The sequence below is a fragment of the Choristoneura fumiferana genome, chromosome 13 (assembly GCF_025370935.1).
Source record: "Choristoneura fumiferana chromosome 13, NRCan_CFum_1, whole genome shotgun sequence".
Taxonomy (NCBI): Eukaryota; Metazoa; Arthropoda; class Insecta; order Lepidoptera; family Tortricidae; genus Choristoneura; species Choristoneura fumiferana.
Window position 1 is genome coordinate 20142433 of NC_133484.1, and position 27069 is coordinate 20169501.

Genomic DNA, 27069 nt, shown 5'->3' on the forward strand with positions numbered 1-27069 from the left:
CCAATAAATAAACTTGTTCAAGGATTATTATTTCAGTTTTTGTGATAGGTACAAACCAACGGCAAATAAACAACGTTATCCTGGTGTTGCAGATGTTTATGGGCGGTGGTGATCTCTTACCATCAGGAGACCAACTTGCTCGTTTGCCATCCAGTCGAATAAAAAAAATAACCCTTAGTAAGTTGCCAATCTGCACTGTGCCTGCGTGGGAACTACGTCCCAAACCCTCCCATTTTGAGAAGAGGCCTGTCTGTGGCCAACAGCGTCACGTTCTCACGTTTAATGGCTGGAACGATGATAATGATTCTCTCTTTTAGCTGGATTTACTTAATAAATAATGCGAATTAACTTTGTCCGCGTTGGTGAAAGATGCAGAAAAACTGGTTTCCTGGACGTCTATTACTCTAGCTTTTCTCCGCGATTTTGCCTGCGCTGAAACCAACGAAAATATATTTATGAAACTATCATTCATAAGTTTCATAACCAAGAATTCGCGATTTAAATTGATAATTTAGAGATTGATTTAAAAAAAAAACACGAACTTAACAATTTTTCGATGGAGATTCCCTAATTTTTGTAGATCAGCGATTCCAATTTTTCATTCATACACCATTTTATTCTGCCCTCTTGTTCTGAGAGGAGGCCTGTGCCCAGCAGTGGGACGTATATAGGCTGGGATGATGATGATGATGACACCATTTTATGCCTTAGTTCACACCTTTGGGTAAATTTTTAAAAACATGTTCCTAATACTTAATAAAAGAAAGCCCTAAAAGTGTTAAATTTCAAGTTCCAAGCCCCAGTAGCATGTCTGTGCGTTGACAATTGTCAATCATTCAGTCAACTTGTTATTTTATAGACAAGATATTTAAAAAAAACCGGTATAGTTCAGTATTATTTCATCTAGGTTAGTTTGATTGAATACTTCTGGAATTGTTTTTTAGATATTTTTTTTTTAATTAAGGTTGGCAAATTATTTCCATACATTGAAATGGTGTTCAAAGTATTACGTGGTATTACCGCATAAAATGCATCTCTACAATATGAATAATAATCCGGTGAAAATCATGAGTGTTTAATTCATCAAAATTGCAGGTAAGTACAGTCGAGTTCATAAACTCGTGAGCAAAATTTTGATCAAAAATATCTGAACACGACTCTATTGTTAACGACGTAGGAGCGTGTTCAGATATTTTTGATCAAATTTTTGCTCACAGGTTTATGAACGTGACTGTATTATGTATAGGTATTTACTATTTATTTATTCACCTCTTGATGACAGAAATACGTACGTTACAATATTCAACCCCCCTTAACTATGATGTCACTAGTAACATCAAAAAAATGTAAGTCATTGGTCACCAAGCGCGATCAGCGACGCACGCGTCCGTCGAAAGGCTTCGGTAAAAATCGGAAGCGTTCGGAAACATTCGGGAAAAGTGACAGTTGCCAGTGATTTTTAAAATGAGTTTGCAAAATTGATAGACCCGTGTGAGTGTTGTTTTGCAAAAAACTGTGGATTACGAAAAGGATTTTTTTGAGACATCTTAAAGCGGACTTAGGTGCGTATTTTTATTTTTAACCCCCGACGCAAAAAGAGGGGTGTTATAAGTTTGACCGCTATGTGTGTCAGTGTGTCTGTATGTCTGTGTGTGTGTCTGTCTGTCTGTTTGTGCCTTCGTAGCTCTTAAACGGGTGAACCGATTTGAATGCGGTTTACTTTATTTGATAGCAGGTTTCTAGCGAAGGTTCTTAGACATGTTTTATCAAAATCGGTTGAGCCATTTTTAAGATATTGAACTTTGAAGTGACAACGTCGGGGGTTTTGTACCTTTTTGTTGGTTAGGTTATAAATTAATTTACTTTGGTAAAACCATTGATGTAAAAAATTCTTTAACTTTTTTTTGACAAAGTTTTAATTAATTGTTCAGGGATCATCGTATAACGGCTCGAATATTATGATGTAATATAATAAGGGTTTGTTTACAAACTAGAGTTATATGCAGTATTAATTAATATGCAGTATTTACTTAGAACTCTTTATTATTTGGTAGGTACTTGTCCAACTCCCAACACCACATATGCATGAAAACATTTATAGATATGTGTCCTGCAGATGCACGCTATCTTGCACGTGTGGTTGCGGAGTAAGATAGTTTTCTGTTGGTCGCTACTGCGAGAGTTTATCGTTTATTAATAAAAACTTTTTTTTACGTTTGGGAACATATTTTACAGAACTTACTACCAGCCGTTTAGTCAGTTAAAGCGAAATAATTAATATTAGGTACATAATAAAGCGTTGGTAAGTATATCTACAATGAATTGATATCAAAACTTTTACATTTTATACATTACTATTAAAGATAGTTTACGTAATAGTATATAAGTAGTTAATTTTCTTATCTGTGTTGTATTTATAGCAGCACCTTTTCAAAATTTATAAAATCAATGACATTTGATATTTAAAACATGACATATTAATTCAAATATTTAATCGTTGAAATAAATTATCATTATTATCGAACAACGCGAGAAATGAAGAGATACGTAGAAGAACAAGGTCACCGACTACACAGTCAAGCGAAGTAGCTCGCTGAAGAGATGGCCGGCCATTGCCATGGAGAACGGAAGGCCGTTAGGGTCAAAAAGTTCTATATTCGAATTGAATGGAATTAAGCAATCTGATTAACAAGTGTGGTGACTGACATTGACACTTGACTGACGACTGTCTGACTGACTGACTGACGTTGGCTAGCTAGTCATGGAGACCGCTCAGTAAGCGCAGCGTAGGACGTCCAGTCCAAAATTCAACGAGTTAAGTGACATGTAAAATAGCCCTTTCCGGCCCACTTATAAGAGTTGTAAACGTTTTGACTTCGGTTTTTGTTGTAGCTCTGGAACTGGCTTTGATCTTTAGGGTGATGCAATGCGATCCTTAAATCCTTAGGGACTGACTGTATCTACTATGACTCGAACCAACTGAATTGTGACCTAATGTGGAACCTTTTCGTAGAAAAGTTCATAGTGTCATAACATTGCTTGACAAGGGAATTTATTATGACACTTACTGTGAGAACGTTCCACGGTGGGTCAGGAATCAAATTTCGAATGTACCTATTTATTATCAAATGTATTGAAAGGTATTCAATAAGCTAAATAAAAACTTAAAAATAGGTAAAATAACCAGATTTAAAAATGTAAAAATGATGGTCAATTAACAGGTTATTCTTTAGGGTTACGTATTCAAAGCGTGCCAACAATACTGGCCTGTGTTTGTTGCTTTTCGCAATAATTTCATGCTGAATTCCCAAAATCTTAACCTCTAAAGGTGTTCTTGATGCAACGTAAGTGAAGCGCTTGGTGTCATTTTGGGAATTCCAACCAGAATTTAGTAAAATCCTGGAATTTATTCAACTGCCGAATAATGCTTTAAGTCACTCAAGTAAAGGCCGGCAATGAAAAAAATTAAAGGCGTCCGCTAACTCGAGCGGGTGCACGGCTTGACGCGGGGCGACGTGCTGTTGCAATAGGTTTCAATAGAGCAAGCCCCTATACTACGAAGTGCAAAACTCGAACTTCGTATGTTGCCGTCCCGCTGACGCTTATGTCATTTACAAAGAGAGTGAAAGGGACGGTGCGATATGAACTTCGATTTTCGAGTTTCGTTGTAGCCCCGCGCTGCTATATTAGACGACATGAAACAAGCACGCCGCGCCAAGCCAAAGCCATGCACCCGCGGGAAGATAGCGGAGGCCCTTATATTTGGTAATAGAGCAATGCTACGGAACACTTCGTGTCTGACTCTGACTCACACTTTACCGGTATTTTCAATGTCGCCTAATAATCTAGTCTGGAGGTCTGTAGACGTTAATAAAATCCTTGGCACCAAAGTTGGTTGATTAATGGTAATGCTCGCGAATTAATTAGCCGAATGTCATCTATCAGAACGCATGCGCAGCAGAATGGGGCGTATTCGGTTTGATAATATACAGTTACCAGTATCTGATGCAACAAAGCATATAAATATAGAAAGAAACAAAGAAAGAAATAAAAAGAAAATACATTTATTCACAACACTAGACACAACTACATATATATATTAGGTACAAATAAACAACACAAAGGTATGTGTCATTGCGGTTGTGAATCGGACACTGGCTGGACTGGAGCACTTTGATGGCGTGATATGAACGATATTGATGGGCGTGTCGTCAATAGAGATAGTGTGAAATTCACATGGCAATTACAGGCAATGAAACCGGCCATGTGTAATTGCAAGAGCTCAGAAGTTGAGATCTCTGCTCATGGCAGCAGTATCCAAGATCGTCATCATCATCATCAGCCGGAAGACGTCCACTGCTGCATAAATGCCTACTACTTAGAACGTCACAATGAACGACAACTCACTACTGGTATCCACTGGTTGCCCGCAAGTCCCGCAACTCTTACGATGGCATCGGTCCAATTGGTGGGAGACATATGGCAACGCTTCGTCTTCCGTTCGTGGTCGCCACTCGAGGACTTTTCCCCCCAACGGTTATCTGTTAACGGTTAACGGTTATCGGTGTCGAGTGTTATGACCTGCCTATTGCCATTGCAACTTGCAAATTCGTCGAGCTATGTCAGTAATTTTAGTTCTTCGGCGAATTTCCGCACCAACGTCTACACTGTATGACTCTACAGTATTCAATAATTCAGTACACTAATTATGAGCAAATTACGTCCGTCGTATAGTCGTATTCCATTTGTCAACACATTCAAACCAATTGAAAGCACAAGTAACCCTTCACCTGGCTGACGCATTCGATTTACAAAAACTTGTTTGAAGTAACTAGAAGTCGACGATATTGGGACTTATTGGCATTCGTTACTAACGTCATTTTGGCTATTTGACGTCAATATGTGGCGGCCATATTGTTTTATTTCCAAGTTACTTTTGCCAACTTGACGTGCATTATGTGTTGACACCTTTGGTTGTCACCTGTTGACACGTATTTTCTACATCCGCTGAAATCGTGATTTGTTTAGGAATAAAAATCGAGCGTAAACAAAATGTTGTTTTCAGCAAGAGACAAGCTTATAAGTACATACAACGTATCTCTATACCTACTTTCTGGAGAATGACCAAAGTTCCGAGTAAATTATTTGATTAGATGAATATAAAAGAAAAATATGTACTTAGATATCATTTCATCATTTCCCCGTAAATCTGTGGCGTTTGGTATGTATGAGTCTTTGTACTTACCTACGAGTACGTACATTGGTTAGAAATACCTTAATCTACACCAGGGTTTCTCAAACTGTTAAAGTTTCTAGACGATAGCGAACCCCTTGACTGTTGGAGAAACTTAAAATAAAGAATACAAAAAGACTCCAAAAACCAATCTTAATCATCTTGCTAGTCTTGCAGCCTGGTGGTTTTTGGAGTCACGTAAACCTTGTCGCGAACCCCCTACCGTCGAATAGCAAACCCCTAGGGGTTCGCGTACCCCACTTTGAGTAACCCTGATCTACACGATCTATTCATCTTTGTCCAGAAGGTATAGACACGTTGTATTATAATAATTGATTAATGTAATGTGTACACATTAATAAGTAGTAAGTATATTATTATAAATATTTTGCCCATTTCTAATGCTTCAAGAGTAATAAAAATACTCGTAACAGCGATCAAAGTATTTTATTTTAGAAAAACCATTTGATTTTACGATTACTTGTCATTAAGATATCAATACTAGTTTCTACATTTGATATCTAATGAATATTAAAAGCATAGGTAAGCATAGGTAGGATTAGAAATAATAAATTTTATAAGTGGGATCGTGTGAAGGAAAACCAACCTTTTAAATAAGTTACATTCTGTAACGTAAACAACTTAGAAAAGTTAAAACTTCAATATCTCAAAAACAGCTGAACCGATTTTTATCAAACATAGCTAAAAACTAGCGCAAAGAAATTCGCTTTTACGTAATAAAAACTGCATCGAAACCGATCCATTCGTTTGAGAGTTATGATGCCACTTGTCAGTGGCTACTAGCGTCAAACTCATAACACCCCTCTTTTTGCGTAGGGTTAAAAGCCAGTTTATTCATAATAATAAGACATTGTAACTAACAAACTATGAATAATGGATATTAGGGCGTCATGGACTGGCCAATAATACTGAAACACCTTTTATAACTATGTACATAAATATATAAATAAAATTAATAAATATCATGGGACACTTGACACCAAAATTCACCTAGTCCCAAACTAAGTAAAGCTTGTACTATGGATACTATAGGCAACGGATAAACATATAATTTGAAATAAATGACATTATTATTATTATTAAATAGGTACGACTAAAATCCGACATGGCTTAGGTAAAGTTGGTAAACGTGTTGACTGCTCGTAACACGTGAATTACCTGTTTACAAATCAGCATCAGGTGATGTCATGACATCATGACTGCATACATTAATGGTATGACGGCACGGCTGCGTTTTCTCTATCCATTGCGGGGCTGAGACTTCCGCCACAGAGTGGTTACCTGGCAACATACGCAATGAATAGAGAAAACGCCGGGTCAGAAGGTAACTCCTGGTCTAAGTACGAGTATAAGCGAAAAGCTTTACCCTGGGGATTCGCTCCCGTAGAAGACTAAAACATTGGATATTTTCTAAAAATTACTCCTCCATATTAAATATGACATTAATAGAAAATGTCTGCCTACTACTACTTTTAACAAAGCAATGACTTTTTATTGAACATCATAACATCATCAGCAATATAGGTACTGAAAAACACAGGCACCAACATGGAAATTTTCCAAAGTTAACAATAGGCAAATTAAAAAAAAAATCTACTGGCAATAGTTTTATTGTGTGACTCTTGTAAAAAAAGGCCAAGAGCGTGTCGGACACGCCTAGCATAGGGTTCTGCGGTTGTTACGAAATTTATACTATCCATATTAAACCAATCGTAGATAGACGGACAAGTCGACAGACATGGCGAAACTACAAGGGTTTTTGCCATTTTGGCTATGGAGCCGTAATTAATCGTCATTTAACTTTAATCAAAGTTTATTCACTATGATTCCTTCATCACAGTTGATTGTCTTGATCAAAGGTGATATTAAATCGATTTAAGACATTAAGATTATCCGACTGGTTTTTTTTTTCATATTACATGAAATAACTATATTCACAAGCTAAAACGGGTTCGATACTTGGCCAGGTTGTCTTAGAATTTAACCAGATACCACAAACTGAATCACTTACCAGGGTGGAACCTTTTCATAATCAATTTCGCTATGATTTCATTGGCAGATGTACGGAATGTCAAAATGACAGCAGTAGCACAAAGGTTCCGCCTCGGTACGACGTTTCTTGGACTGTACACGCCCGGAATAGATAGATAGATAGATAGATAGATAAAAAACTTTATTTCCACAACACATACACGGCTTAGTAAATAACAAACAATTGTAAAGCAACATAAAAATTATCATGATGATTAATGACTTAATAACTAACATGCAACAGTTCCGAAAGTTAAATAAACATTGATTAATTTATCAAATTAAGAGAGCCATGTGATGATGTGGAGAATAGGCGCTGACTCAGCATGTACTGCGGCTATGGGTGGCCACAGAGCTGATATTCTGTCAGAGACCTGAGATAGTGCCAACGTGCTTCCGAATAAGTTTAATTTTGCCACATGCCAAACATTCAAATTTAAAAGATTTTTTTTCGAATAAGAACACTAGATATTGGGAGAAGAATGAATAGAGAAGAATTAATAGAAAAGAATCTATGCGGAATGTCAAACCAAAAATTAAAATAGTGATAAACACACACACACACATTACTTTATTTATGAGCGAGGAAGGTTCAGGACGTTTGTATTTGACGCGTTAGCAGATGATTTTTATATTTGATGCGAAAAGTTGGTCTTGATTTAATATTTCTTATGGGTGGAGGTATATTGTTCCAGCATTTTGTTGCTTGGTACCTGAAACTTCCCCGGAACGCACATGTTTTATGCGGATAGACGCTCAACACCAAGGCTCGCGAAGCTCTAGCTCTATGATTGGAAGGCGACCATTTTAGCTTTGAATATAAGTAAGCGGGAGTTTTAAATTTTAAACAGTCAAACAACAAACAAGACAGCAACAGATTATAACGATTAGACATTTTTAAAATTTTAGCATTATTGAAGTATGGAGTAACATGAGTACGATGCGGTATCTTGAAACAAAACCTAGCGCAGGCGTTTTGTACTCTTTGAATTAGTCGTCGCGAACGCTCCAGAAGACAAGGCCAATACACGGTGAGACAGTAATCTAATTTAGATAGAATGAGAGCCTCACACAATCGGATTCTCAGTTCTACGCTTAGAAAATCACGGACATTATAGAGCACTTTTAATCGGTAAAAACTGGTACGAGCAATTCCATTCACGTGATTCTCGAAGCGCAGATTTTTGTCAATAATTAGACCCAGACTACGTGCCTCGTCCACGAGCCCGATATGTACGTCTCCGGTTGCTATTTTGGGATCTAAAAGCCGTCCTTTGGATACCTGTTTTTTAGAACCGAGCAATATATATTTGGACTTGTTCGGATTTAGCACCAGTCAATTTGCATCCGACCAGTCAATTATCCTTTTAAGGTCCTCATTTATTCTGACAACCGCACTATTCGTGTCATCCGGTCTAAAAGAAAGATAAATTTGAAGGTCATCGGCGTAAAGATGAAATTTGCAGTGCTTTATACATCGGACAATATCAGTGCTGTACAATATAATCACAATCTCTTACACCATCCTTTAGTTTGAAAGTTTAAATAAATTATTTCTATTGCTAAGTAGGTACTATAGATTATAATAACCCAGGTAATAAGTAGTGCTTTTTTAGGGTTCCGTATTCAAAGGGTAAAAACGGGACCCTATTACCTTCTAAGACTCCGCGTTTCGTCCGTCCGTCCGTCACCAGGCTGTATCTAATATGAACCGTGATAGCTAGACAGTTTAAATTTTCACAGATTATGTATTCCAACTCTAATTGCTGCTATAACAACAAATACTAAAAACAGAATGAATTAAATTTTTAAAGGGGGCTCCCATACAACAAACGTGTTTTTTTTGCTAATGTTGTATAGACAATCGTACGGAACCCTTCGTACGCGAGTCCGACTCGCACTTGGCCGTTTTTGCTTATACAGAAGGTAAAGCAATTTGTACAACCATTTGAAGTCGGGAATCAAAACCTGTTATATGTACTACAGTACACGTAAAAAGAACCGCATCGAAATTAGTCCATCTGTTTGAGGGCTACGACGCCACAGACAGACAGACAGACAAACATTGGTATCAAACTTATAACACCCCCCTTTTTTCGTTGGGGGTTAAAAATAAAATAATGAGTACAAAATGTCACGCGACAGTCCCGACTTAGCAAAATCTGAATCGCACTTGGCCAATTATTTTTTTATAGATGTAGTCGTAATTATATTAATTGTAGTCTCTGAGATTGCATCTAGGAAACAGTCGCAGCCTTGCTGCCGCTAACACGCCAATGCAAAAAAATGCTAGGAAACAGACCAACACACACACAGAACATACAACAAGAGGGATAGAAATATTTGACGTGTGTACTTTCTATCAAATTATTTGAGAGGGAGAGAGAAAGAAACACATTTACTTCTATTCGATACCTATGTAAAAAAATATTAACATTAGGAATGGGATCACAATTTAACCAAGCCACGATGGCTCAACTATCACAAACTCCATATAAGATGGAACCCGTTTCAAACTTTAGAAGTAAGAGTTAATTCTTAAAGTTAATCGAGCACACAACCGTTCTTAAGCACAGCTATTTTTTTTCTCTTTCTTAAGGTTCACCGACACAAATGGATAAAATAATGGATAATGGATATTGTAAACAATACTTAAAGCAGTGTTTTTCAAACTGTGGGTCGCGACCCCCTGGGGGTCGCGGATGCCCCTTAAGGGGTCGCGGTATCTTTAAAATACTCTCACGGTTATTGTGTATAAATTATTCAATGTTTGTACTATAAGTGGAGGTAGGCAGGGGGTCGCCAAATATTTTTGGCTTCCTGCAAAAGTTTAAAAAACAATGACTTAAAGGTAAATCATATAGGCATCTTAAAGGCATGGAAATCATATAAGCTAACTAATGACGTCATACGTAGCTGCTTTATACGTGCGGTATCGAAGTAGCCCCAGCCCAGGTAGGTTGCAGTTCATTGATATTCAATCTCAGCAAACTCTTGAATCAATCAATTATTTAAAGGCAACAATACTGGATGTTCGATTGCTAATCGACAAACATACAACTTTAGCGCAAATCCTACTAATAATATGAATGTGAAAGTTCGTGAGTGTGTGTGCGTGTTTGTTAGGTATACCTCATTCTATAATCTAAACAAGTTAAAAAAGTAAAAAAAAACTTTTGACACTTCAAAGTTCATCATCATCATCATCTCAGCCATAGGACGTCCACTGTTGGACATAGGCCTCCCCCATAGACCTCCAGTCGCTTCGGTTGCATCCACCGTGAACCTGCGGCTTTAACCAGGTCATCCATCCATCTCGTTGCGCTTGCCGATCAGCGGTCTCCAAACCAAAGTTCAATATCTCTTGAAAATCATCATTTGGTGAAGTGGAACTGATGATGAAGACCACAGTTGACCATCGGAGTTACTACTCAATAACAAGTATTTCACGGTATGAATTTTAATTACTTTAACACAGTTGCTAAGCAATTTATGCTCCTTGTAATGCATATGGTGAAATACAATGGGTGGTGAAGCACCAGGACTCCTCAATAATGAAAGTCTCTGCATCGGAAAAAGCAATCTATTGTTAAAGGTGTCGAGCAGTTGACATTAAGCACCGACCGACTTCAGACCGGTAGAAAATTATTTTCATGGTTTTTTGTAGTCGGTTAAATTTTTTGTTATTATATTTTTTTTAACGTAGGTAGTTGTCGTAGCTCGTAGGGGCTATAATGGCCCAAACAGACAATTTCTAAACTATTCTTGGTTTAGATAGGTATTTAACTAAATGTAAACAAACTTCGGCTGCCAGATTTGGTACATTCAAGGATTTAAAACATTTTACTTATCTATCATTGTAATTCAAACTAGACTAGTGTATTTCAATACAAAAATATAAATGTTTAGATGGTTTATTGGGGGAATTTCAATGTTTAAGACATCAATTGACGTTGTTTTGTTTACATTTAGTTAAATACCTATTTAAACCAAGTATAAATGTGACTGACCACGTATTGACATTACACAGTCAGGGTGATAATTAACGCATGATAATACACGTAGTCGAAAACATCCGCTACCATATAGGTACAGGAACAGGACCTTACACAACGTTGAAAATTAATGGAAGTACTAATTAAATTAAGCAAATCCTTAGAATTTACGTAGAAGCAACCAAAATCAAATGGTAAATAGTAAGTATACTGACTATACTTACTGCAGCAGAAGTGGATGAGCAGTTCCGGTGCTCAAAATGATTTACACACGACTCTACTGTCAAGTTAATAAGAGAGTATGTAGACCATTTTAATACCGCAACTGCTCTCTACTGCTGCTACTGACTGTACGATGTTTCAAACTTTCTTCATTCTCACTCATGATTAACACCCGGGACTTCTTTTCTTCTTCACCAGTACGTATTTGCCCACTGTCAAGACAGCATTAAATTTAATGAGTGGGTATGATGATGATGATCTGATGGGCTACCTCGAAACTCGCAAATCGAAGTTTGTAGCGCACCGTCCCTTTCACTCGCGTATTAAATCAGTCAGTCATCAGTCAGCGGGACGGCAACATACGATGTTCGAGTTTTGCACTTCGTGGTATAGGGCATGATGTGATGATCCGATTTCGGCTATGGCAACAGCTTCAACTCCGTCGGGGCCGCTCATGCGCTCGCAAGTGGCTTACGTAGCAGTAGATATTTCATTTCATTTTATAAATACCTTACAGACTAACATACATATTTATAATCAATAATATTTAAAACTAATTTGGTGACAAAACGGCGTGACCCCGTTGAGTCACCGTCCCCGACGTCGCATTCATCTGCGGCATGGTGCCCCGGAACCGCCGGAACACGACGTCTTTCGGCCAGAAGGCAGCACTCGCGATGGTCCCCATCAGCAGCCGCGGCACGCGCACCACAAACGAGCTGAAGTGCACGTAGTGGCGCGACTGCAGCTGGAACACCCTCAGCGTGTATCCGCTCTTCCGGCGGACGTATTCCGCCGAGATATAGCTGCCGGGTGACCATGCACTTAGTAAATACCTAGTTTAAAACATTTGTCGAAACATGCAGGCTAACTTGGTTGCAACCCCCCAAATAAAACCCTCGACCTTAATGTGCTTGTCATGAAACCCGTGGTCGGTAAATGAGTCATTGCCCGTACTAATTTTCATGTCATGAAGCCCAAGGTCGGTAAATGAGTGTGATACTGCATGGCGTGCAGGAGCGCGGCGCGCGCACGTCGGGCACATGCTGCGGGGGGGTGAGAGGAGCTGCCAAGAGCACGTCAGCGGTATCGGCAATTTTTGAAAAAAAGTTAGTTTTTATATACTATTTCACTCGCAAATGTGATGAAAAACATTGTATGTCGTAATATTGCACGGCCGGTACTAGAATTACGAACATCAACTCATTAAAGCCCTTAGTCTTCGACTTCGGGCTTCTTAATAGACTCGATCTCGTTCGTAATTCCTTATTTACCGTCCTTAAGACATCATCCCAGCCTATATACGTCCCACTGCTGGGCACAGGCCTCCTCTCAGAACAAGAGGGCTTGGGCCATAGTTCCCACGCGGGCCCAGTGCGGATTGGGAACTTCACACGCACCATTGAATTGCTTCGCAGGATTATGCTGGTTTCCTTACGATGTTTTCCTTCACCGCATACCTCGTGGTAAATTTCAAATGTAATTCGCACATGAATTTCGAAAAACTCAGAGTGCGAGCCGGGGTTTGAACCCACGACCCTCTGTTTGAGAGGCGATAGGTCAAACCACTAGGCCACCACGGCTCCCTTAAGACACAATGTACTAATTCATTCGATTTGTAGATACGGGAGCATAGCTTTATCTATTCTGTTTTTTTTTTCAATAATTCTGGTTAAGGTATATCTAATAAAATAGGTACTTAGTTGTTAATTTTCGAAATAAGTCCGTAATTTTTATGAATTAAATTCGGGTTTGGTTCCGCGTACCTTGATTTTAGAGCAGCTCGATATTTCGGCACAGGCGCTTGCGCCATGATCACGAGAGGACAAAAACTAGAATTAAAAAAAATTTTTAGTAATGACCGCGTTAGTCTAAAATATAAAGTCCGTAGTTCTTCATTATAAGTAATAAGTACTAACAAATGATGGATCCCAGTTATCTGAATAAATAAATTTTACTATTATTATTAACACCTATTACAAAATTCACGTCATCTTTGTTTGTTGCAGGTACCGGATGCGATCTATGCGCACCAGTGATACAGTGCAGCCATGACGTTTAACACAAGTCGGGAGGTCAAGCTAACAGCGAGGAGAAGTAAGCCCATCATTGATAATTTGCTATATCTAATTATAAAAGACTAGCTTAATTAATTTGTCCGCAACTTCGTTCACGCTTTACTTTTTTTCAAGTTTTTTTTTATATTTTTCATCCAACGGAAACTTATAGAGGAGGGTATGCTACCAGTTGTTAGACAGAGAGAGTTGTTAGAGAGTTGTTATTGTCTAACAACTGGTAGAATGGTGTATGGTTGTGTCACTCTGAGGATGAGCTCTGGTTGAGTTCGAAACGCGTCAGTGTAGTGTGGTGGTGGTGATAGATGGGTTTGTGTGATTTGTGTGTGTTCTTACAGTGTAGAGGTGGAGGAACTGCATGAACGCGCATATTTTGCATAAGCTTATCTATCGTAAGGTCGCGGGTGAGCAAGGGAATTCTTTTAGTTCATTGGTATGGACATTCGCAAAGTAACGCCTGATTCAATAAATTATTTAAAAAAAGAACACTTTAAGGGGCTGTTTCACCATCTATTGATTAGTGTTAACTGGCGGTTAGGTGTGATGCCGTCTCTAATTGTTTTGTTCGAATAGACGGAGACGGCATCACATTTAACCGTCGTTTAACGCTAATCAATGGATGGTGAAACAGCCCCTTAAGCTTACTATTTACTGAGAAAATCTCGACTAACCCCATCAGTGCGTTAAATTGCCAAGACGATCAAGATTCAGTGATCTGTTTACGAAATTTTCAACTTTAATGCGCAAATTTTCATTAAAATCGAGCGCCCCCCCCCCCCCTCTAAAATCTAAACTGTTGGTGAAAAAATTTTTTTTTTAATTCGGTATAGTAGTACTTAAGTAGGTTATACAATTTTACAAGGAAAATTATAACGGCTAAGATTGCTTGAGAATATTAGTAGTTTAAAAGTAAACAGCAGCCTAAGGTATAAAATATACCTAAACTTGGAAACTGTACGCAATACGAAATCCTTAGAAGAACATTACTTAATTTTTTCGAAATGGCTACGGAACCCTATCTTGGGCGTGTCCGACACGCTTTTGGCCGGTTTTATACTCTGTCGCATTGACACATGTCTCAAATTTGTATGGCATTACGTATGGCTGCAAAAACACAAAGGAAAAAAGTATGTAGCTACTTTTGCTGCTGACCCTATCTACTTTTATTTCAGGACGGCTGATGATTTCCATACTAAGTGGGATCCTGTGCATCATCGTGTCTTCAATCCTGGTGGCCATAAATCCAGTACACATTATAGCCAAGTTTGTAAGTAGCTGTACCTCAAATCGCGAACTGTACCTAGGTTTTTTTTTATTCTACTGGATGGCAAACGAGCAAGCGGGTTTCCTGATGGTAAGAGATCACCACCGCCCATAAACATCTGGAACACCAGGGGTATTGCAGATGCGTTGCCAACCTAGAGGCCTAAGATGGGATATCTCAAGTGCCAGTAATTTCACCGGCTGGTGGAGGTATGACGTTCTCTTGGAAATCCGCACTATGTAACCTCATAATATCCGTACTAATATCACAAATGAGAATATATATTTGTTACGTTTTTACGCTTAAAATACTCAACACCAAACACTCAACGGTTGTTATGATTAGGAATGAAGATAGTTCACGGAAAAAATGAATTCTTTGACCAAGAATATTCAGTCTCAGGAATATTGTTTAAATCCAAGTAATTATTAACCCGAGACAATATTTGTCTTCATCCAATACAATATGGCGTCCGGCTATACAAGGTGTTAATTAAATAACTGTAAACCAGAAAGAAGTTTGGTCAATATCGCGAGTAGAAGGGCAAATCAACTTTTTTACCGACACTAATCTGTCCGCGACATTTTTCAAACAATTGCAGATTTTTGAAAGTAAACATGTTTTTTCTGTAATTAAATAGATGGTGTACATGAATACATGCCATCCTACGTAAGTTTAAGCTATTAAACCGTGAAATATATTTTTGTAAGTACGATTTTTTGGTAACGCCAGAGACAATTTTGGTAACGCGGGAGACGCCCAAAGTGTCGGTAAAATAGTTGATTGGCCCAGAATCGTTTAGGTACACTATGTTTTAAATTAGGTTGTATTTGTGTTTTTATATCCCTTTTTTATTGTGCTCAGTCTAAAAGTTACGACTGAACAGGCGCCAATTCAATATTTTAGCGAGGTTGCATATGATTTAAATAATTTAATACTGGCCGGTTTACTGTCACCGTATGATTTTCTTCTAAAAATGTCAAAGCGCAACTGTCAAATACAAATCATTAATGTGGAGTTAGAGAAGTAGAATTACTGACTTAACAAAATAGACCAATATCTTTTAAAATAATTAAGATATTCAAAAATAAATTCAATCAATTTAATTAAAATGAAAAAATATTTTTGTGGTGTCTGACGTTTTCAGTTATTTAATTAACACCTTGTAAACAAAATATTATTGTCCTGACCAAGGGTATTATACCTTGAGAAGGATATAGGATTATTATGTATACCTTACAGAGATACAATGGAAATATAACCTAACCAATAAAAAGTTGGAAACTCCCAACTTTGTCACTTGAAAGTTCAATAAGTATCTCAAAAACGGATGAACCGATTTTTATGAAACATGTCTAAGAACTATCGCTAGAAACCCCTTTCAAATAAAACCCCTTTCAAATAAAAAAACTCTTTTTGCGTCGGGGGTTAAAAAGTGCACGCCATTGGCCGTTTTAGTATGTACTTAGTTAGTTGCTAAACATTGTGTGTGTGATTGTAAACGCGACGTGCCGATACGAATCAAGAAAGTAAGAGTTATTTCACAAGAACATCTTTAGTATTCACCTGTACGTCCTACCTTGAATCGAAGTACTTGATATACTGACAATGTTCGCGATTTCAATAGGTTATAAAATTAACAAAAACAACTGCAACTTTTGCCTCACTCTATCATTACTGTCGTCACGTAAAAAATTAGGAAACCCGGAGAGACTCGAGTTGTTATTGTACCATGCTAGTCTTTGACCTCATTTTTTACCCCCGACGCAAAAAGAGGGGTGTTATAAGTTTGACCGTTATGTGTGTCTGTGTGTCTGTCTATGGCATCGTAGCGCTTAAACGGGTGAACCAATTTGAATGCGATTTTTTTATTTGAAAGCAGGTTTCTAGCGATGGTTCTTAGACATGTTTTATCAATATCGTTTCAGCCGTTTTTGAGATATTGAACTGCGAAGTGACAAAGTCAGGGGTTTTCCAACTTTTTGTTGGTGAAGTTAGGTTATATTACAAGCTTGTATTTAGTTTCACCTGTCCCGTTGTCTGTCTGTCTGTCTGTAATCAAATCTGGCAAGTTGAATTCGACCAACATCCAGTAGTTGGATTGACTTGAAATTTGGTATACTTTGTAAATACAATAATCTGGTAGTCACATCCTGGTAGTCCGGCCAGGATCGTCTCCACAGGACGGAACTCTTCAACGGTTAATGGCATCGACTTGAAATTTGGTATGCAAATGTAATTTGGGTGACAGTACAATAGAACAAAACTAAACAGTCAGCAAAAAAAGCTTGTATTAAAAATGAAATTTTTACCAAAAAATTAATACAAGTAAGTACAGTCGAGTTCATAAACTTGTGAGCAAAAATTTGATCAAAAATATCTGAACACGACTCTATTGTTAACGGCGTCGATGTTCAGATATGTTTGATCAAATTTTTGCTCAACTTGACTGTAGGTACTTGGGCGGACGAACTTTGTATTTTTTTATTTATTTAGTCCTAAAATAAGTAAACTAAGTAACGCAGTGTAGTAAGAAGGACGTCTTGATATTACCTAAATCCCGAAATACATACGATACGGTAACGGAAATTTTGACCACGATTCTAAAGTTCCCGGGTTAACTAGCTGGATTGAGTATTTTGCTAAGTTTTATTAATTTGTGGCCAAAGGATGTTTCAAGGCAAAATAATAACTGGTCAGGGTTAACTAAAAGAACGTGTTTTCAGGGTCTGCTGTTTTTTTATTCAGAACTATTTTTAACCGTCATTATGTGATAAAAATAAACATGTCTAGGTCGGCTTCGTTTATTATGAACTCGTTAAGTTTTGGCAATGTAGGTCACTGCCAATGGTTATGTATTTAATTACATAGTTATGTAAATGTAAAACAAGTTGAACAAAATAGTAATGTATAGGTAGAAAATATTAAGTATTAATTGCACCAATCCTGAATAGCCCAAGCCCTCTCACTCTAAAAGGAGGCCTGTGCCCTGCAGCAGGACGTCCAGCTTTCTAATGTCTAGTTAAGTAAACTTTAAAAATCGAGTTAGCCGGAGTTGGAGCAGAAGTTGAAATTTGTTAAGTTTCAGTAACGTGACATGCAACTTTATAAGTTGAACTCGCATTGTGATGCATGCTTATGGAATGGCGAGGGACTGGGTTCGACTCCAGGACACAATTCTAGTATTCTATCTATTTTTATTTGTAAAATTTCAGTAAAAGTAAAGAAATAACCTAACCTAACCAACAAAAAGTAAACGGCTGGACCCATTTTGATGAAACATATAAATAAATAATTAGACAATATTCTTAATTTTCAGCAAACCCGGGTCGCGGTCGGCTCGCTACCGTACAAACTGCTGATGAGCGAGACAGAAGGTGTCCATGTGAAAGCCTATCTCTTCAATGTCACCAATCGAGACGCCTTCCTTGCCGGAGAAGACCATAAGATGAAACTGGAGCAGATTGGTCCTTTCAGCTACAAGTGAGATCCAATTCCATATGTTTAAAGCAGAAATGGCTTCCGTGACCTTCTGAATAAGATTGGACAAAGTCACCGCACACCATTTTCTTCACACTTTGCTAAACAAATGTCATTATAAAGATTTGCTACAAATTTCATTTTAATACAAGTTCTTTTGCTATCTGTACTTTTTGTTGACTATATACTTGCATTGTCATGTAAACTGCACATCCGTACCAAATTTCAAGTCGGTACTATTAACCATTGAGGAGTTCCCTCCTGCGGAGACGATCCTGACAGAACCACCAAGACGTCACTACCAGATTATTGTATTGTCATCAAATTTACATAATTATGCCAAATTTAAAGTTAAACGGACCGCTGGAAGTGGGTCAAATTTAGTTTTCAAGATTTGAGACCCAAATAAATAAATAAACAGGGCAAGCTATAGAAAAGCTTGTAAAATGTTAACGACTTAAATAACACTTAACAAAGATGTTAAAAGCATCATCATATCATAAATAGGACGTCCATTGTTAGACTTAGGCCTCTCCCATAGACCTCCAGTTGCTTCAGTTGGAAGCGGCCTACATCCACCATGAACCCGCGACTTTAACCATAGATCAACCGTCCAGGTCATCAAAGTATAATAGGTAGGTATGCCTATAAACATTAAAACAAAACTAGAATTTTGAATCATTACTAAGCATTAAGAAAAAACGACACACGGCAAACGGCAAACGGTTATTATTATAGTTTAACCATTTAATTAATTTAAAACTTTTTCAAACGATCAAAGTAAGTATAAATGAAGGCTTTCTAGCGAATGGAACGTACCGTGAGCACAGTTCCCTGTTCCCTTTCAAATGAATCCCTTTTAAAACATTTGGCGGCTGTAAGTTTCTTAATAGCCGATAATGATGTGTCAATTGAGGTTAACGTGTGTATAAAATAAGTGTCACATTATTTCTTTCTAAAATTAAACCACAAACTTGTTGATTTCAGAGAACTGCGCTCCAACGAAGATGTTGAGCTAGACCTGAATTCCGGAGTCATCCGGTACACGCCCCATGTCAACATCGAGTTCGTGCCCGAGGAGTCCATCGGTGACCCCAAAAAAATGAACGTCACTATACCAAATATTGCCATGTTGGTACGTAGACGACTCATTAACGAATTTCTTTATCTTCATGATCGAAAGATAACGCAACGCTAACTATAGCGGAAACGCTAGGTCCAGAATGATTTCCCTTTTTATTAACTTCAAAAGAAAAGAAAGAGAAACATCACCATTATACTCGTACTCTGACTGGTTTCAGAGGAATCCTACTTATTTAATACAAAGAAACCTATGTCTTCCAAGATGCGTATCAAATGCTCGGCGCATTCCGTCTCTTCATCCAGCTGGAAAGCCCACACTACTTTTTCCGACACTCCCATTCTGTGGTTTGAACCAACTTAACCTACAAATTGTATTCTCTAGAGCATGACTTCAATGATGTCCTCGTACCCGTTCTGGACGCGGATGGGATACAACGTGTTGCAGCAGCAGGTGAAGTCCAAGTCTATCATCACGGTGACTGCCCACGACTACCTTTGGGGGTATGATGAGGCGCTCATCACAGCGGGGAATACCTTCATGCCCGGGTGGATACACTTCCCTACCATGGGGATCATGGACAGGGTTAGTTTAATGTTTTGTGAAGTGCTTAGACTTATCATCTCTGGCCTATACAATGTACAAAGAAATTCTCTCAGCATTGGCCTCTTTCTTAAACCTCTGCTTAAGAAGCCAGTGCTAAGATTATTGGGCATCAAATTCTCTTTTTACTGATTCCACTTTAGGTACCATTTGAACATTAATTATGTCACGTCTTAATTAAAATACTTTAAATGAGAAACAATATTTAATTGCTTTGATTATTGGACGAAATTAAAAGAAATCTTTGACATTTTATTTTGGATTTAATGAGCAAAAATAAAAAAAAACTACATAATCAAAATATTTTACAAAATCCAGGTCAAAGAATTTTGTTAAATTAAACATTACTTGTTTCAGCTATACGACAAAACTGTTGAAAACAGATTAGAAGTCGGTGCGACTGATGTTGATAAATTTGTGATCAAGTCTATGAATGGCCTAAAGGGCCTTAAGGCTTGGGGTTACGAAGACAATAGCACACGGTAAAATTTACTTTTAATTCCTTCGACATGACAGCTATTATACGTTATTTATTTTATTAACATCACGATAACGAATATTACAGATCAAAATGCAACAGTTTTCACAACGCGTACGAAGGCATAGCATACCCTGATGACCTGACGCCTGCCACCGAGATCAGGATCTTCCGGAATGTGCTCTGTCGGTTCCTGGAGCTAGATTTCGTGGAACAGAAGACCATGGACTTCGGGGCCGAGGCTTTGGTCTATAAGATTAGCAATAAAACCTATTCGCTCAATCCTGAGAACGAGTGCTTGTGTACGAGAGGCATCTGTATTGATGGGATTTCAGACATTTCGCCGTGCTTCTATGGTGAGATATTTTACTGTAGCAAAAAGTCAGTAAAAAATAAGGGCGACACATTTTCTGAACAAAGTTATAAGAAAACTGACTAGATAATTTTGCTTGTCAGCGCAGATGCAACAAGAATTTAACAATTAGACTGGCGTGATTGTCGAAAAAAGTTCTAAAAATCTCTGCATCTTTGTTTACTTACATATGTTTTTCCCTGTTTACAGGCCTTCCTCTTGCGATATCCAACGCTCATTTTTTGGACTCAGATCCTAAGGTTTACGAACGCCTTGATGGATTGAACCCAGATCCAGAGAAGCACGGCGGGAAATTTCTTATTGAGCCGGTAGGAATATATTCTTCTAAAACCGTAAACATACCTACAATCGGGTCAGAGAGCTCTATTCCTAAAAACCAGTTTATACTTCTAAAAAAAAAAGCTTTGCCGCTGCACAATGTATAGCAACTTGCGCTATTTTTCTTGCAGGTCTAAGATGGGCTTGTTGTGCTCCTGTCATGAGACGATAATGATGATTTTATTAACTGCACATCTGTCGTTTTGCTTCGATCAAGGGGGCCTTCGTTTTTAATATGTACATTGTTTTTATCATTCTTTATTACAATTTTCAGCAAATTGGTGCAGTGATTGAAACACAGTTCACGGTGCAAGTCAACATTGTCATGGGTGACGTGGGATTCAATCAGGAGGCGAAGCATTTCAGCAACATGGTCGTGCCCGTGGGATATTTCCAAATTGTAAGAGTATCTACTTTTCCGGATTGTAATATGTATTTAGATTATTTTCTAAACAGTTTACTCATTTTAGTTGGGACTTCGATTTGCAAAAACAAGTTCAGGTAAATAGGTTATGAAACTGAATACTTACAATGAATCAGAACGCTTTGGGAAACTATGACAATTTGGCTCAATTTCTTTTACCTCTCTTATCTACAAATGCTTTTGCAAATCGAAATTGTAAATAAAAATAGGTCCGACCTAAACAGTTTCTTTGAAGTTGCTAGCTTTACTGTTTCTAAACCACATTAAAAACGGTCACCACATATCGAAGCATTATGTCGTATAAATAATTATATTTTGCATCACCTTTAGGTAATCAGCCATAATTTAAAAGTATGTAATTTGTTACAGATTTTACCGGATCTCCCAGAACACACAAAATCCCAGCTAAATCTCATGTACATCATCGGCCCTAAAATTTTTTTGAGCATTGAGGTAGCTCTCTTCGTGCTGGGGTCCATCTTAATCCTGTATACGATATTCCAAGTGTGCAAGAGTGTCTGTACTGACCATAGGAAGATAGCCTTCCAGACTCCGACTGATGACAAGAAGGCCACAATACTCTGTGTTCCTTTAATGGACTTGGACTCAAGGGATTGAAAGTGTATGTTGATGACATGGTCCATACAATCATTTTGTTGTCCAGTAGTAACTGTTACTATTTTTCTCTACACAAGCGGTATTAATTACTATATTCCACTAAATTGGTGGTATGAGGGGCGTCACAAAATTGATTGAAAATGTTTCAGCGGATGAACTAAGTAGTCAGTTAGTCTCAGAAACAAAACAGTTTTTTAAAGCATTCAAACCTACCTGCCTAAAGGTGATTTCAATAGATTTAATAATTTTATCTATCTGTCTGTCTGTCTGCTCAGAACCTTTTTCCAGGAACGCGTGGAGCTATCAAGTGGAATATTATTCAAATACTCAGTTTTTCGCTATGAGTTAACTTCATGTTCACCTCACAGATAAAATCTGAAAATCACCTATCCGTAAAAAATAAGTTTGTTATTCATAGAAATACTAAGTTATTTCTGGCATGCTTTCTTTCTGGGACATTTTGAAGAAGATTCCGCTTCTTTGTGTTTTTATATACGAATACCTAGATATACCATAGTATGATCACCTGCTAATAAAACAGTGAACTTTGTGACGCCCTGTTCCAATAAATACTTGCTATTGCCTATTGATGCAGGGTATCAACATTTTATTTGCTCAAACAGTGATATTTTTGTAATAACTAGTTATAAGAGAAGGGGTAATTTATTTAAATGTTAAGGATTGTTTTCACATGAGGTCTGTCATTAGAATAATTTCTATCTTAAGCAATGCTGTGATTATCCGTGGTGACACGTTAAATAAAGGACATAGTTACAAACTTTAGTATATTGATTATTACTTGATATAATTAAGCAATCGTTAACTTTATACGATACACAGCGCATTTCGAAACGAAATCAAAATATGGCCATGGCGACCGCTCGCCCGCGCGCGTTAACAACAACTGCGTGCCTCGTACCACGAAACTCATTGCGTGCGGTAATGAGCGGAGTCAGCCATAGAGTTTGCGATAATTATGCGAGAGACGCTATTCCGAGACGTTCTCATAATATTTATCAACTTTCGGCGAAAACTGAAATACTTAGTTCATCATGGGTTGTTAATTATAACTTCGTAGGTACTATTAATGAACGAGCTAATCGCTACCTTTCTAATATTTTTTTTACATAATATTATAAATTGGAAAACTCTTCTACGAGCCCTATGTCCCTAGTGAGGGATAACAGGATCACATCATCATCATCATCATCAATATTATAAATTATCGCGATTTTCAGTTACATATGATTCACACTGGGGACTTTATTACGAATTTACTATATTGCTACTAATTACAATATAATACAACTACTTACTAACTTACTAATACTAATACTGACTTACTTCAATGTACTTAATTGAACTCCACATGGGGTCTTTTTATGAGTACAGAAAACAAGCAACCTTTTACAATAGAAAGACGTAAGGCATAGTTTTCTGCAGGTGGTGCAACAATAAAAATAAATAAATAAAGAGAGATACATATAGTACCATATTATAAATAAACTAACTATACCACTCATGCATAACTTGCCAGATACATAGTGCTAAAAGATCACAACCGCGCGCGATCAGTTTGAGATACACAAAAAAGTAAAACCGACTTCAAAAAAATTAAAAAAATAACGAAAAATGGAACCGACTACAAAACCCTTGAAAATATTTTCTAGGTACCTACCTACTAGCTCGAAGTCGGTGCCTCATCACGAGCCAGCAGGAATGGAACAATAGTCTTCTACCTCACCTACATTTCAATCCATGCTGCTGGGTCGTGCTGAGTCACCGACTTCGAGCTAGTAGGTACCTAGAAAAATATATCTCCTTTTTTGAAGTCGGTTAAAACAGTTCACAAATCTACAACCAAGTCACCACAAGGAAACTTTAAGTACTTATCTGTTTTTAAACATATATAGGTATATGTTATTTTAAGAAAGACTGTAAGGCGTCGTCCTGATTGACCATAGCTTGCGTAATCATGCGATAAAAGGTGTGGTCGCATTGCATAATCGCGCGACCTCAATGGGTAAACAAACAAGTAAAGTTTTTTGAAGTGGTTTTTTTTTTCGATAGTCCTAGTCCTATGGATTGTGGAATGGCAAGTTTAGTGGGTTTTTTTTAGATCGAGATGACATTTTCGGCGGTAATGGCAAACAAGAACAAAACAAATCTATCAAAAAATATACTTATAACTTGTACCTATTCAAAATACTTTACTTAGCCAGTTAGGACATTAGATAGATACTAGTATGAGGATCGCCCAGTCTCGCTAATAGCTTCGTGATCGCCAATCAGGACGACGACCTAACTAATGGCTTAGATAAATGAAAAATGCCAATATCTTGCACGAAAACTATATCGGAAACTGTAAGTAGTTCGTTCATTTTTATACGAATCCTTATAAGTTTGTAAGTAAAGGTAAGTAAGGGTAAGATGTAAATACAAATGTTAGCAGTCTTAAAATTATTATTTACAAACGGGTTGGTTTCGGATGTTTTTGTATTCGTGAATGACTAATTAGTGTAAATAAAAGCGAAGTTGTACGAAGGTACAATTAATAATTGTAAATAAATTTATTTCTAATGTTCTCGTCTTTATTTTACATAGCAATACATATTTTAAACCTTACCAATTAATTGAAAATAATTAACTCCTATTAAGTAACACCGAGTTTCTTATTTCTGGGAATCGATTATTTCTTTAGGTTATGATATCCGCTTTACTCACTTTAAAAAGAAAGAACAGACAGACAGACAGACGGAGAGACATGGCGAAACTATAAGGGTTCCTAATTGACTACGGAACCCTAAAAAGAACTGGCCGTATTGCCTAAAGCCCAGTTTAGATCTGCAAGAAAATTCGAGTGCATTACATTGCGGCGTTCGATTGAACACTACAAACTCGTTGGCTTTACGGCCTCGCAATGTAATGCAACTTGCACGATTTTTCTTGCCAGTCTAAACTTGCAGCATCTCTTACTACCCTTATCTTATACCGTATGACAGAAAGAAGTGGTTAAAACGACTGTGATTTCAAATGTGTTAGACAACAAGGCCATTGCTAAAAGTGGCATAAATATTGAATTCCGTGGGTACAAAAGCGCAACGTATTTTGTCACACTCACACTATGTACTTACTAAAAAAATATTTCAACTGATCTTACAAAATAATTCGAATCGAAAGACTTTTTAGACTAGTATAGTCGGTAAGAGACAGATATATTACTGACTCTATTGTCTGGTAATGTCCCTATTCCCCTCGTTTTCTCTGTGTTTTGGATCAACCGAAGACCACTGTTCCTCATCGGAGATTGACTTTGGCTCGTATCGAAAGATTCTTCTTCAGTCGTATGCATTTTTTTTCATACCCATCAATCTTGCAGCATCATCTCCACTAATTTTAGTTTTAAATTTAACATTGCCACGCTTGGATTGATATGTTAACACAGGCTTGATAAAATCAGGATCACCAAACCCTAAATGTCTTTTGTTTCGTTCTTGTTTTTGGTGGTTTTCGTGGTGTTTTTGACCATGCCCGCTGGCACGCAAATGATGTTTCTTCCGTGGTCCTTTACGACGTGGTCTGTGTTTTTTTCTAGTTTTAAGAGCACTCCAAGACGAATCTGACGAATCTGATTCTGACGAATCATCCGACTTTGATTCGGTTTCACTTGTTTGTTCATATTCTACTCGCCGCACATTAGAGGGAGGTATAGGCATTACAATAACAGGAGGAGCAAAAGGGTTACCGCCGATGAACATCATATTATTATTGTTTTCTTCTTTTTCTTCTCGACTAGGAGCTTTAGTCGTCGTTGTTGTAGTTTTTTTAGTTACAACGACAGGCACAGGCACTGGAAAAGGTACTGGTACACCCACTTGCACTGGTGGAGGCGGTGGCATGACTTGGACTGCCATTGGTGGCGGTGCTGGCATCATGAACATCGCCTGTTGCCCCGGAAACATCATCTGCACATCGACTGTCTGCAATATGCTTGCTGTAATAACCACCGTTATCTCTATGCTCTTCTGCAATTAAAAGTTAAATATATATAATTTATTGTATATTAAATCAAGACAAGTATTTTAAATTTAAATTTATGGGTTTTTTGAAACCTTACACGAGCCATATTTGCGTCTTGCTGTGTTCTTGATTTATTATTGTCTAATTATCTGTAACTGATAGATCCCTTTACACTGCCTTTTAACTGTATGTTCCATTGTACTCGTTTCTATCAACATGAAATGTTGCCTTTAAATTACTTAACTGTTACTACTTGTTTTGATATTTCGATTTAGCAATAAAAATATTTTATAGTTTTGTGTTATTCTGCGTACTTACTAGAGAGACTTTCCCGGGAGTGGCCGATATTGGAAAATTTAACGTATCTACTTTAAGAATATTATAAATCAAACACTTTGTCATGAATGACTCTCTGAACGAAACATTAACGTGCAATGTAGGTGCAACATACTCGTAGTGCGAAATATAGAAAGTGGTCGCTGTATTTCAAACAATTTCACTAATGAGTAGACAATTTGTTGAAGCAATAGATATCGCGAAAAATCTGAAACATAGCTCAAACGACAGAGAAAAATTCACTGATTCCGAACATATACATAACATACAATACAATACAATACAATGACTCTTTATTGTAAGTAGGTACGTGTTGTACTTGAAAGTTCGACTTTAGCGACACATTCATTTGATAGGAACTTGTTTAAAAATTGATAGACCATTTATTTGGCTGATGGTACAAACAGAGAAAATTACAAGGTAAGCAATAAGCGGCCTTATCGCTTAAGAGCGATCTCTTCCAGGCAACCTTTCTTACAGAAAGAAGGAACATAACT

The 27069-nt window shown here is 37.5% G+C and overlaps 2 protein-coding genes across 2 annotated transcripts; one reads left to right on the forward strand and one right to left on the reverse strand.

Annotated features, from left to right (window-relative positions):
* The first annotated feature begins 1338 nt into the window (after positions 1-1338).
* Positions 1339-24798, forward strand: LOC141434287 (lysosome membrane protein 2-like). The gene is made up of 11 exons (XM_074096682.1): positions 1339-1562; positions 13512-13599; positions 14750-14844; positions 18161-18324; positions 19309-19456; positions 19787-19987; positions 20363-20487; positions 20571-20839; positions 21046-21164; positions 21449-21574; positions 21968-24798. Exons 2-11 carry the CDS (start codon positions 13554-13556, stop codon positions 22214-22216), a joined length of 1542 nt encoding a protein of 513 aa, XP_073952783.1. The 5' UTR covers positions 1339-1562; positions 13512-13553; the 3' UTR covers positions 22217-24798.
* On the reverse strand, positions 23892-26509 carry LOC141434290 (uncharacterized). The gene is made up of 2 exons (XM_074096686.1): positions 26334-26509; positions 23892-26241 (listed from the first exon to the last, which is right to left on the reverse strand). The coding sequence occupies exons 1-2, from the start codon at positions 26340-26342 to the stop codon at positions 25555-25557; spliced, it is 696 nt and encodes a 231-aa protein (XP_073952787.1). The 5' UTR covers positions 26343-26509; the 3' UTR covers positions 23892-25554.
* Between the last annotated feature and the right edge of the window lie 560 nt (positions 26510-27069).

What these genes read in the sequence shown, in the direction of transcription:
- LOC141434287 (XM_074096682.1), top strand. Translation starts at nt 13,554, where the DNA reads ATGACGTTTAACACAAGTCGGGAGGTCAAGCTAACAGCGAGGAGAA. An exon ending in CCATGGGGATCATGGACAGG is followed by an intron (nt 19,988 to 20,362) that starts GTTAGTTTAATG and finishes TACTTGTTTCAG; the next exon opens with CTATACGACAAAACTGTTGA. An exon ending in GGAAATTTCTTATTGAGCCG is followed by an intron (nt 21,165 to 21,448) that starts GTAGGAATATAT and finishes TACAATTTTCAG; the next exon opens with CAAATTGGTGCAGTGATTGA.